Raw genomic sequence first — 13,111 nt, forward strand, 5'->3', positions numbered from 1 at the left:
AGGCACTTGCTCAGAAAGGTAAAATGTGAGTGAAATTGGAGGAGACAGTGGCGTAGCGCCACCTATGGGCTAAATTGCATGTGTCTGCGAACATAAGTGCTTCCTTATATATTCCAATCTCTTTACAGTCTATGATTCCAATAGTTACAAAAGACACACACCGACTTTTAATGGCCGAAACGACCGAAAAAGAATGATAACAATAGGAATGTATTTGATTTTGAGCAATAACAATGGAACTACTGAACATTATTACACGACTATTACCGTCCTAAAGGAACACAATGTTCATTACGTCACGACTTTCTTAATGCAACCAATTAAGAGAGGTCTTGTTCAGTCCCTTCTTTCTCTCACCCAATGAAGGTGATTCTTATTGGTTTCTGGAGTGGGAAGGGCACTTTCTGCATGCATGCAGGCAGCAGGCAGGCATTTGGGACTGGCTGGCGTGTTACTTTGCCTGGCTGTGGACGTTAGTGTGTAAAACGAATCAAATCGACATAAGGACAACAATATATATTTGCTTACATACAGTTGTGACATTTGGGGTTTGAAATGGGGGGTAACAGCCCAAGCCACATGCCTTACGAAGACGATGATAAAGGCGGCGAAGTTACTTTTGTGAAGGGCATTAAGGTGAGTTCACTGAGAAATTATTGGATCTATAAAATATTATAATTCATACACATCCTAATGGCTGCAAAATAGGCTAATCGATTCGTTCGTTATTGTACAAATATTACTGTATGTTTTGATATAATTGTGTCTTTGCTGAACAGTACAAGCAATTGTAGCCTATTCAGCGTCGTTTCAGATAAATAAGGCAAATCTTAAGTCCAGGGTGATCTGCCCAATTTCTTCTTGAATGTGGCAGTTTCTGCCAACGGCATAACGTGAAGAACTGTATGAGATTGAGTACTGCTCATGGGAGGCTCTCTTATATAGCTAAATATAGAGACCAAAGTGCATGTGGGCAGGGGGTATGGGCTTGTTGACACTTGACACAAGAATGACAACTTATATTACATGTTACACCTCATTTTAAAGGTGCAGTAATTTATATAGGCTACATAAAATATTTCTTAATCAGCTCTATTCCATAGAGCCATGTATGACTTATTTATCTTGGATGGAGTTGGTATCCTGATAACTGACTGACCTGAAAATGTATTTTCTCGTTTCTCTGTTTACTAAAGAGCTGGGGAAATGTGGAGGCCACAAGGGGGCGTGGACTCCACATCTCTCCAGCTCTTTAGTAAACAGAAAATTCCCTTTCAGGTTGGGATACCACCAATTTAACTGCAATGAGGAGAGAGACCTCATATAGAATACATGGATAAACACATGAAAATGGAAGCCAGGAATGAAAAAACGGAACTGGAAGCTGATAAATTATATTTGACATTATTTAACATCTGAAAATGTATTTTCTGTTTGCTAAAGAGCTGGAGAGAGACCCTAGCCCAGTCTGTGACCTCTGTTGCTAGCTCCGGGACTATAGGGTCACCTATCGTTAAGTTTTGGTTGAGGCGAAACCGTCAAACCTGGAGGCACGTTCCTGATTGGAAACGCAACTCTATATTAAGCATGCACTTTCCCAATCAGGAACGTGCCAACATTACTAATTAACCTCAAGTTGGCAAAAATAATAAGTAAGACATTAAAAAGGAAAAAGGTTGTTTTAACCATGGATTCTTTTTTTTTTTCAGACCATTGGAACTACAGACATCTGTAGGATGATGCTGGTGAAAGTTGCAATCTTTACATTTTTGATAAGATACTTGCCAGCAAGGTGATACTTCCCATAGACAGCCCATTCATCCAAACAGAAAAGTCCTATCTAATTATATTAAACAACGTCCACTCACAGTTAACAGTCTTTGTATAGATTTGTGCTTGAAATGTACCGTAATTCTGCAAAGTTGTGCAAACTGTTAATAAATATTTCCAACATTTCAGCTGTAGGGAAAGCTTGAATTATCCTCTTTCAATCTGTAAAGTGTTTGTTTCATAAAAATCCACCGTAGATTTTTTTTTATGAGCTACTTCCTGTCAAGACATTCTTTGCATGTGATTTTTCGAAGTGTTTGGAAGCGCTCATTGAATATCACTCAACAGCCCATGCGTACCACCTGTTTTGAATGTGCACATAGTGCAGCAGGAAGTTGCTTTACTGATAACGAACGCTTCCATACTCTGATCATCTGCAAGGAATTTCTTGACAGGAAGTAGCTCATAACATGTCTATGGTGGATTTTTATTAAACAAAGATAATTCAAGCTTTCCCTACAGCTGCAATGTTGGTGATTTTGACGTTATTTAATATAATTAGAGAGGACTTAGAGGATGAATGGGCTGTCTTTGGGAAGGTGGAAAGCAGAGGTGGAGGTCACAGATGAAGCAAGAGAGACCCCTCAATGCTTCAACTGTTTAATAATACACTTTTTTGAGGGGCGCATGGCTTTTGAAGATTACATCACATAATGGCAGCCACGTCTATGGTATTTTTGAGGGGCGCTAGACGCTAGTCCCTCCTATATCCAGCTTTTGGTGTCTGTCAACAAACTTTGTCCTACACAAACATTAAATTCCAATGAATGGAGAATTTTACGTCATAGTGTCTGAGCAAATAGACATAGTGTCTATTTTACGTCATGATTAGAGATGTCCCGATACTGTATCGGTATCGGAAAAGTATCTATATCGACCCTGATCGGGTCATATCGGTATCGGCGAATATGCCAGTCTAACCATCGATCCAACACAGGGGTAAGGGGTTGACACTATGGCAGGTAAATAAAAAATGTGGAGTTTGCTTTCGAGTTGCCCAAACAGCAAGTGCACCTTTGAGTGAGGAGTCTGCTATTAACAACACCAGATAAAATAAGTAATTTTATTTTTTTATTATAAATATTATTCTCTAGTATCGGTATTCGGTATCGGCTAACACAGAAATTGTGGTATCGGGATCGGATCGGGAATGAAAAAAGTGTATCGGGACATCCCTAGTCATGATGATGTATGATGATAAGAGTGCTTTTTAATGTTTGTTTAGAGCACCTATGACGTAAATCGTTTGCCAGGGCACTAAATGATGACGTAAGACGTCATATTGTTTTTTCTTTTACCAGAAAAGATCATTTACACAGCACCTTTTAATGCTTTGAATAAATATGCCCTGTTTGAACAAATATGCCCTGATACTGATCTAAAGACTTTTCATTTCCACAGCTGTCGGATAGAGTTGTCAACCGCATGAAACAGCCTTCAACTGTTGGGAAACCTCAACCATCTGGAACTGCATCTGAACCAGAACCACTCATAATTACTACCCCCAATGTTGAACACTCACTGTCACTTCTGGAACACCCTCCTGCTTTCTTCACCCCACCTTCCTCTACACCTGTACCTTCTCAACCTCTACAACTTGCCCCCCCTCCACCTGTTAAGTTTCATTCCCCTCCACCTTCTTTGGTGGAATCCACAGTTCTCCCTTCACCTGTAGAGCCAAGTTCACCACCTCTCGCAGAACCCGTTGTCACAGCCACACCCCCTCCTCCATCTGTTGAGCCTGAAGCTCCATCCAAACCTCCTGAAGTTGAAACGATTGTCCCACTTCTGGACTCTGTCTATATGGCTCCACCTGTGCCTGTTGAAAGAAAGGAGGAGCCCACAGCTCCTCCTCCCCCTGTAGAGGAGCCCATTGTTTGCCTGCCTTCTCTGGCTCAGCAACCCACACCTGTTCAACCAATACTACAACCGCATGTAGAGCCAGAAGTCCTGCTGACTGTTCCCCCAGCAGTGGAGCCTGTAGTTACTTCATGCCCTGTTGAACCCATTGTGTTTCCCCCACCACCTGCTGAGTCAATAGTCCTGGCTCCACCTTCAGAGTCTGAAGTTGTACCCACAGTGGTTGATCCTGTGGTCCTCTCCCCAGCCACTGAGCCACCTATCGAACCAATTATTTTTGGTAGTATCTCAACAGTGGAGCCTGTTACTTCATGCCATGTTGAACCCATTGTGTTGCCCCCACTTGCTGAGTCAATAGTCACGACTCCTCCACCTTCAGAGCTTGAAGGTCTACCCCCTGTGATTGAGTCTGTTGTCCTCTCCCCAGCCACTGAGCCAGCTATTACACCAATTACCATTGGTTTAGCCTCAACCGGGGAGTCCGAAGTTAATTCGGCACCAGTTGAACCCATTGTGTTTCCCCCACCGGCTGAGTCAAAAGTCCTGGCTCCACCACATTCAGAGCCTGAAGTTGTACCCACAGTGGTTGTTCCTGTGGTCATCTCTCCAGCCACTGAGCCGGCTATTGAACCAATTATCTTTGGTTTAACCTCAACCGGGGAGTCTGAAGTTAAATCGGCACCAGTTGAACCCATTGTGTTGCCCCCACTGGCTGAGTCAATAGTCCTGGTTCTGGATGAGCCTGTGGTTCTCTCCGCAGCCACTGAGTCTGCTATTGAAGCAATTATCTATGGTAGTCCCTCAACAAAGGAGCCTGTAGTTACATTAGCACCTGTTGAAACCATTGTGTTGCCCCCACCTGCTGAATCAATAGTCCCGACTCCTCCACCTTCAGAGCTTGAAGTTCTACCCCCTGTGAGTGAGCCTGTTGTCCTCTCCCCAGCCACTGACCCAGCTATTAAACCAATTACCAGGGAGTCCGAAGTAAAATCAGCACTAATTGAACTCATTGTGTTTCCCCCACCTGCTGAGTCAATAGTCCTGGCTCCACCTTCAGAGCCTGAATTGTTACCCACATCTCCAGAGCCTGTCGTTTTAGCTACACCTGTAGATCCTATAGTTCTAGCCGTTCCTGTTGAAATTGATCAAACTGCTTCCACTGCACCTGCTGTCACAGCGCCCTCTGTTGAATGTGCTGAAATGGTTGCACCAGTTGAAGCTAAAATCCTTCCAACCCCTTCACCTGTGCAAACGGGTCTATCTACCCCTGGTGAGTCTGTTACACTTCCCACCACATATTCTGAGCTTAGAAGTGAAATACCTCAAATTACTCCAGTTGAGGTAGCTACCATTGAGCCTGTAGTTACCTCTACACCAGTCGAGACTGTTTCGGATGAGCCTGTAGCTCTACATCCACCAGTCGTTGAGACTGTTTCTGCTAAGCCAATCGCTCTACATACACCAGTCGTTGAAACTGTTTCTGTTAAGCCTGTAGATCTACCTACACCAGTCGCAGAGACTGTTTCTGCTAAGCCTGTAGCTCTACCTACACCAGTCGCAGACACTGTTTCTGGTAAGCCTGTAGTGCTACATCCACCAGTCACAGAGACTGTTTCTGCTAAGCCAGTCGCTCTACCTACACCAGTCGCAGAGACTGTTTCTGCTAAGCCTATAGCTCTACCTACACCAGTCGCAGAGACTGTTTCTGCTAAGCCAGTCGCTCTACCTACACCAGTCGTTGAGACTGTTTCTGCTAAGCCTGTAGCTCTACCTACACCAGTCGTTGAGACTGTTTCTGCTAAGCCTGTAGCTCTACCTACACCAGTCGTTGAGACTGTTTCTGCTAAGCCTGTAGCTCTACCTACACCAGTCGTTGAGACTGTTTCTGCTAAGCCTGTAGCTCTACCTACACCAGTCGTTGAGACTGTTTCTGCTAAGCCAGTCGCTCTACCTACACCAGTCCTAGAGACTGTTTCTGCTAAGCCAGTCGCTCTACCTACACCAGTCGCAGAGAGTGTTTCTGCTAAGCCAGTCGCTCTGCCTACACCAGTCGTTGAGACTGTTTCTGCTAAGCCAGTCGCTCTACCTACACCAGTCGCCGAGACTGTTTCTACTGAGCCAGTCGCTCTACCTTCTCCAGGTGAGACTATTTCTACTGAGTCTATGGCTCTTGCTACGCCAGTTGAGACTATTTCCGTTGAGTCAGTAGCTCTACCTAGTCCACCTGAGACTCTTTCTGTTGAGCCAGTAGTTCTACCTAGTCGAGTTGAGACCATTTATGCTGAGCTAGTAGCTTTACTCTCTGCAGTTAAGACTATTTATGTTGAGCCTGTAGCAACTACACCAGTTGAGACTATTTCTATTGAGCCTGTAGCTGTCCCTATATCAGTTGAGAGTACTCCAGTTGAGCTTACTACTCCATTTCACACCATAGATCCATTTTGTCCTGCTGAATCATTGTCCTGCCCCTCTCCTCCACTCACAGAGCCTGTGTCTGTTGTACCTTCATCTCCTCCTGTTCTTCCACCTCCTGTAGAGCATGCATCACCACCATCACCTCCCCTTTCTTCCACACCTGCACGAGAGCACATTACCGAAGAGCCGTTTGCGCTGCTGCCTCCACCCTGTCACTCCATGGAAGTGGTCATTCTATCCACTTATCCACCTGTTACGGAGCCCTCTGAGGAGCCAATATTCACCCCTCCAAATCCGCCAGCTTTGGAGCCTATTGTGATCCTCCCTCCCCCTGTCTTTGATGAAGAAGTCATGATGAGCCCACCACCCCCACCTGCACCAGGTAAGAACACATTTATTCTTCTTTTCAAAATATTTTTATTGAAACATTTTCAATGACGGAAATCTCAGAGGCAGGTAAATAATTAAAATACAATGTTGTTGAGCAACCCATACCCTCCCAGACAAAAAAAAACATTTTCTCCCCTTCCAATTTGATAAGTAAGGCAATCCCTTCTTATTTTCCCCAGCCTCTCTACGAGTAGGCCTACTCAATCTCTGCTAACCCCCACAATAAGTCATTGGGAGGGTGAAGATAGCCTCGAGTCTCCTCCGATACCCGGGCCGTCAAGCCACCATCTTCTTTTCACGTGACAGTGAAGGGTCTCACTAGGGGGCGTTAACGCATGTGGAGGTACCGGCTAGTCCCAGTCCCAGTCGTCCCCCCCCCCCCCCCCCCCCCCGAACAGGTGCCCTAAGAACAAATTTCTTTCATTTCCAAGATGTGCATGCCAGGTAACGGTTGAATATTCAGACATGCAGAATAGATTAACCACTTAGTTGACTGTTTTATTTTTGGTCCCCTCTTTTTTTCCCCTGCACCAAATCTCGTCTTTGAAAATAGATCTATAGCTCACACCGCGTTGTGGCATGTATTGAGCTTGTAAAACAGATATTCTTAGTAAATGTTGGCCTATTTATGACATGCCTAAAATAGGGAAGCTAGAGTTCATGTGATTAAGAGGCTATGAGAAGATTGTTAGACATTTACACAAAAAGATCTTTATTGACATGATGTGTGGTGGCATCTTCTGCTGCAGTGGATGAAGCCATGCTGAGGAGGAATATCGAAGAGGAGCTGCAGAATGGTCTGGAGCTGGAGATCAGCCAAAAGAAGCAGGAGCTTATGAAAGAGTAAGCATCTTATTATTCTAATTAGAAGGACTCATGTCATATCTGTGTCTTCATGTGCCTCTGTGTTTGCATTTTGTGTGCAGGTTAGAGGAGATGAAGGCCCTGGCCCTAGCTCATGCGAAAGCAGAAGCCAAGGCCCTGGTTGAGGAGGAGGTAAAGAAGACGCTGGCTGAGGAGAAGGCAGTATACATGGAGAACCTGAAAGAATCCCTCATGACGGAGCACATGAACACAGAGGACGCGAGACTCATGGCCCAGCTATATGTAAGAACAACAAGCATGGCAATGATGGTTATTTATCAATTTACTACTATTATGCTGTTAATGTTATTACCCTGTAATAACTAAAATAATTTAATTTATAATTAAAATCATGCGTATGGCTGTATTTTATATTACTTGGTTTTACTATTGACTGGTAGGTCCAAAGGCTATCGCATTGTAGAGTGCCATTGTTCATGTAGGCTGCATAGAGTGGCAAAAGAGACTGTTGCTGATGATGTTTCTTGCATGTTAAATCGGCTTGAGTTTCTTCTTTGAGTTTGGCTCTGTATGTTTGACTGTTACTTCTAATCAGCTTGGCTTCTCTACGCAGTTTACTGGACTGACTGGATATTAGTCAGTTAAGGGCTGCTTTCTGCCCCAGTGCTTGCACGTTTTCTGACAGAGTGTTGTTGTGGTTTAGAATTTCTCATAATCCAACTGTAAACACAGAATTCTCTCCATGTCTTACTGCACCTCCCCTGTCTTGTCTTCTGGCCTTGTTTCAGTGGTTGGAGCTGAAGGTAAGATACGAGAACTCCTAGATGCATGGCATTCTTTTTCACTTTGTTTCATCTTTCCAGGCAATTCCACTGTACACTAAAAAAGAACACTGTAACCCACCTGTTTTTCTTGCCGCATGTTATCTCATCTTGTCAGTCATTACTATGTATTGGTTGTTAGAGCTACATTATGCGGATGTCGTCATCATCATCATGGCTGTCATTGTCCTGAATTTCCCCATGGGGATCAATAAATGTCTATCTGTCTCATTGACATTTACAGATGTAGGTAACAGTGTGGTGTTGTATTTCCTCCTTCAGGCCCATAAGCTGGATGAGAAAGAGAAAGAATTGGCAAAACAGGCTGCCTTCTTTAAGGACCATGTGGCTAAACTTGAAGCAAAGGTATCCCAATTTCATCATGGTGTATATTGACACGTCACTTTCCTGTACAGTATATTCCTTGAATCACTTGAACCGTCAGACTTCGCTATTCTATTCGTTTTGTTGTTGATATTCTGATATGCTTTTGTTTGACACAGAGTGCTCAGTTTTATAAAGTTACAGCTGAGAGCTTCCAGAAGGGCAAAGAGGACGCACATGGCCGTTTTGCGTGAGTTTGAATGCCATTCCCAACGTACACTCTTCAAAAATGTCTGATTGCAGCATGGTATTTTCCAGCATTAACACCACCATTATGTTTAATGTTTCTCCTCCCAGGCGGTACAACATCACTCCAGTATGTGGTGACCTGCAGAGTCAGATCTTGAAATGCTTTAAGGAGAATGCAGGCCACACCCTGTCCTGCTCCGGGATTGCCTCTGCCTACATGCAGTGTGTGGACAACGCCAAAAAAGTAGGACTAAATACCATTATGCCTAATCTAGTGGCTGTGTCACTGTCCACAGAAAGGGTTTTATGGGTGGAGAAGTGCTTGCATCTATCATTTATTGACGCTGACAAGACAACATTAAAATCTGTCAACCGCTGCGGTGCTTGGATGTCTCATCATCTGCGTTATTGGCACAGATAACCTATAGCTGAAACGACGGGAAACATGGACTTGTTGTCATAGTTGTGTTAACTATTCAATGTAATGTCCCAAATAACCGGGTTGTCAGACACCTCCAGAAGTATCAAACATGACATTGTTGAGTGGTACTCCCAGAGCTCTGAAACACTATGCTCGGTGCTGGGAAGAGGAGCGCTCCGGCAGGTCTTTACCATTGAAAATGCATGACAGAAAGGCGCTAGCAGGTAGCAGCTCCAATAACACTTTCTGTGGACAGAGCCCCTTATACTCAGCACACCGAAAGGAACAGATCTTTTATAAATCAGGCATGCCACATTATGCTTTCTGTACTATTTACTACAATACATCTACTGTTTAACATCTTTTAATCCTGCCCTTTACTTCTCCCAGAAGACGAGCACTGGAGGCTAATATGATCATCTGTGGACAACTGCCTTAATAACTCGCTGATGCCATTACTGCAGTCCAACACCAAAGGAAAGGAGACGGGCGGCATTCACCAAACACACTTAAAGATTAACTAACAGTCCAAACCAGAGACAAAAGCCCACAGGTACCAGAGAGGGAATTGCAACAGCATCTACCTCATAATTTTACAGAAATCTGGACGACCGGCATTAGAAGTGAGCCTGTTTTATGCTTCAGTGTCGTGCCGTCACTCGCCGAATTACATTTTGTCCCCGAACCATATAGCATAATCATCACATGGCCGTGTCGCTTGCCAGAAATAACTGAATCTTCAGTGGTAATTATGCCACGTCTTTTCGGCAAGCGACAATGTTGTACAAAATAGGCTTAACTTGGGCTTTAGTCTGGCGTGTTTGATATAGTGACCATGTTTTGTTCTTGGGACTGGTTCATAATAGACAAATTGACACTATGCTACAGCTATAATGAAAGATGGATCATTCCTTTTGCTCACGTACATCTGTTTTCCAACAATGAAAAACAAGACATTTTCAGAAGTATTTTATTTCCATGTTCAACTGTAGGATTTCAGCTGGGGTAGTAGTGTGACAATTGTATGCACTGAGATGTGGTGTAATAGATTGATATGCACCATTGCCTTAATGCTATTAACATATCTTGACAAATCAGAAAATAAGAAAAGAAATCCACTGCATAAAGAATTGTGGGATTTAAAGCACGTGCATAATGCTAGTGTATTCTGAATAAGTAAAGTGAGGCACTTTAATGTGACGTTTTAAAGTAAAATTATGATGTTCTCAATAAATGTTGCAAAAACATGACATTTCACTGCTTTGTGGATACTGCCCTCTTGTGGATTTTGAGCAAATGATGATTTATAAGAAAGATATTGTTTGTGTGACTTGTGTCATCAAACAATTATGCTGCTAGGAAATAAAGAGCAATAACTGCGCGCTGCAAAGAATGCATTATGTAGCCAGCCAGTTTAGCAAAATTGGTAATTTATTAGTTGGTTCTGTTTCCTAGGACAAAGAGTAGCCTATGGCCGGGTTGTTGAAATTCTACCACGACCGTACTTTACCAGGCATTCACTATTTGGACGTAAATGGACTTTCCAATGTTTCCATGGAGGTCGACACATTCTGCTACCATGTAAGTATACTTGTAGTGTTTTAGATTGATGGTAGACAAGTTTCCGAACCAAAAACAAAAACGGGCATCTCAGTGTAGGCTAGTAAGGCTACTGTGATGGATCTGGTGAATATTTGCTGTCATTGTGAAGCGCGACACCTGTGGATCTTTGCTCGTAAATGGCATGTTTGTTTTTTCCCCACATAAGTGTCGGTCATAAAGATTTCATTCAAACGGCAGGTCGTCAGCTGATGCCGATATATTCAGAATGGTAACCGGAAAGTCGCCCCTTTTCCGACTTGCTGCAACATTTGCGGACATCTCTCCAGACATGTCGCCGTGAAGGTCCCTGAAAGTCTGGACATGTCACCCACCAAATGAACGGTGTGTGACAGAACTTTGCACACTCGCAGTAGGTCAAGGAAGGATCTTTTCACCAAATGCATTCTCACATTCATAACAGGTCACAGACAGGATCGCATCATGAACTTATAGGTCATAGTTGGTCCCTCGGTGGAGGTGACCCAAGAAACTGCTTCCCCTCAAACTCACCATAGACATCATGACAAATGTGATGAGGTCAGCACATTTTGGGCACATTTGGGCAAGTGGCTATGGCTGCTTTTAGCCCAAGGAGTGTATTTTGTGCAAAACTAATGCTTGGAATGGATTCAGAATCATGAAAAAACCCTAGTTTGACATGTCACATGCTACTTAAAACAAAAGGGAAATTTGACATTTTTGCCTGCCATAGGATGTTAATGGTAGGGTCACAAGAAACCCCTACGAAAAGATTGCCCAATACTAATTTCCCACTTTAAACAAAAGAAGCCTGTCGGCTGCCGGACTATATTAATGGGGAAAGTATTCCTCTTTCACTTGCCAAGTTGCCATTAATGTAATTATCTCTGGGTATCTAAATGTTTTCTACAAAACTATTGTGAATTGAATGGTAGGCCTACAAGACTGCTGTTCTGCATGTATGTTCTTGTTCAGTATATTGATTAAATGTGGGCAGTTGAAGTTATTTAGATTATTCTGAGCTTAAATGTAACATTTCTATATTACCTAGCTATGAGGACAACATTCGCCACAGACTCCATGAAGTGACTTGGATATAGTCCTTTTTATCCAGGAGCCATCTGGCTCCACAACCAAACTTGACCCAGCCATATGAGAACTTTAAGACCGGCACTGTCTGTTAATGGCTTTTAATCACAGACTCCTGCATGGACTCTGGTTCACTTGCAATCTTGAATGTTGATAGATTGTCCGTATTCATGCAGATAGTGTTGAAGGTCTGTTGACACTGACAGACCATATTTGGTATATATGAATTAAATATCACTGTTGAGTGTTTACACAGGGATACATTCTTAAATTCATTGTTGATGGATGAATAATATTAACTTTGGATGTATACATGTATTGATGGACTGTCATTCAAAAGTAGTGCCAATATCTAGGCCATTTTTTTTCCACACTCCCTAGAGGCCAAGGACAAACCTTTGATCTGCATTTTTCACATCTGCCTTTTATAGTGCCACCAGGAGGCCGACTTTTGTAAAACACATGTTTCACTCATGGTTTTATGCTGAAGGCTGTAAATTATTGATTAAAACAGTTGCTAATTGAAACTGTCGAGCAGGCAGGGTCATGTCAGTGAAACAACTCTGTCATGAAACACATGTTGCATAGCTCTGTATGTTGATTGTCTACTCTAGGCCATTGGTTCCCAACCTTTTTATACTTAAGTACCACCTCAGAAAATATTTGGCTCTCAAAGTACCATTTGATGGTATTTGGTACTTGATGGTACTAAATACCACAACTGATGTTAAAATACAGGAGCGTATACCTGCCCTTTGTGTTCCAGAAAGAGAGAGAGAGAGAGAGAGAGATGGAAGGAGAATGACAGCTACTGAAAGAGAAGGGAAAGTGTTTTCTGATGCCAGATAGAGCAGCTGGTGTGGATTATGGGATGGCAGAATGGTAAGGATGTCGGCTGGCGGGCAGGGGCAAGCTGTGGAACTGAGGGTGTCCAGAGAGGCATTCCATGCAATGCTGTGGCTGGACATGGAGGTTGAGGGAAGGGACAGAGGCACCGAGGAGAAGGAGAGAGAGAACCGTCAGGTCTATGGATGCTGTGTGTGTATGGATGCTGCGTTGTCTCACTGGATAATTGTCGGTGGGCTCCTCTTACTGTAGGTACTGTGAAGAACGTGAATGGTGGGGATAAGCGTGGCTGGCACGTTGGTGGTGTGGGGGGGCTGATCTGGGTAAAGGGTTATGAGGTGAGGGGTTGATGTGACTCAGCCCACGGAGCCAAAAGTGATGGACAGATGAAAGAAGGGGAAGGAAGGAGGGACTCATCATGTGGTCAGCTGACTCATCATGTAGGAACGGAGTTACTCAG

At 43.5% G+C, this 13,111-nt stretch overlaps 1 protein-coding gene across 7 annotated transcripts; it reads left to right on the top strand.

Annotated features, from left to right (window-relative positions):
- The first annotated feature begins 424 nt into the window (after positions 1 to 424).
- Positions 425 to 10,385, top strand: chchd3b (coiled-coil-helix-coiled-coil-helix domain containing 3b). Of its 7 annotated transcripts, none has more exons than XM_083763818.1 (10): positions 425 to 636; positions 3,232 to 4,960; positions 5,186 to 5,830; positions 6,176 to 6,487; positions 7,245 to 7,338; positions 7,422 to 7,602; positions 8,424 to 8,507; positions 8,645 to 8,715; positions 8,823 to 8,958; positions 9,526 to 10,385. In XM_083763818.1, exons 1-10 carry the CDS (start codon positions 556 to 558, stop codon positions 9,544 to 9,546), a joined length of 3,354 nt encoding a protein of 1,117 aa, XP_083619944.1. In that variant the 5' UTR covers positions 425 to 555; the 3' UTR covers positions 9,547 to 10,385. The 7 variants fall into 7 exon arrangements, with proteins under 7 accessions (XP_083619944.1, XP_083619946.1, XP_083619941.1 ...); XM_083763820.1 differs by having other exon boundaries at positions 5,186 to 5,263; positions 6,227 to 6,487; XM_083763815.1 differs by having other exon boundaries at positions 3,232 to 5,830.
- Positions 10,386 to 13,111: the final 2,726 nt, after the last annotated feature.

The sequence above is a fragment of the Protomyctophum parallelum genome, assembly GCF_964188405.1.
Source record: "Protomyctophum parallelum genome assembly, chromosome: 4".
In the NCBI taxonomy this organism is placed as follows: domain Eukaryota; kingdom Metazoa; phylum Chordata; class Actinopteri; order Myctophiformes; family Myctophidae; genus Protomyctophum; species Protomyctophum parallelum.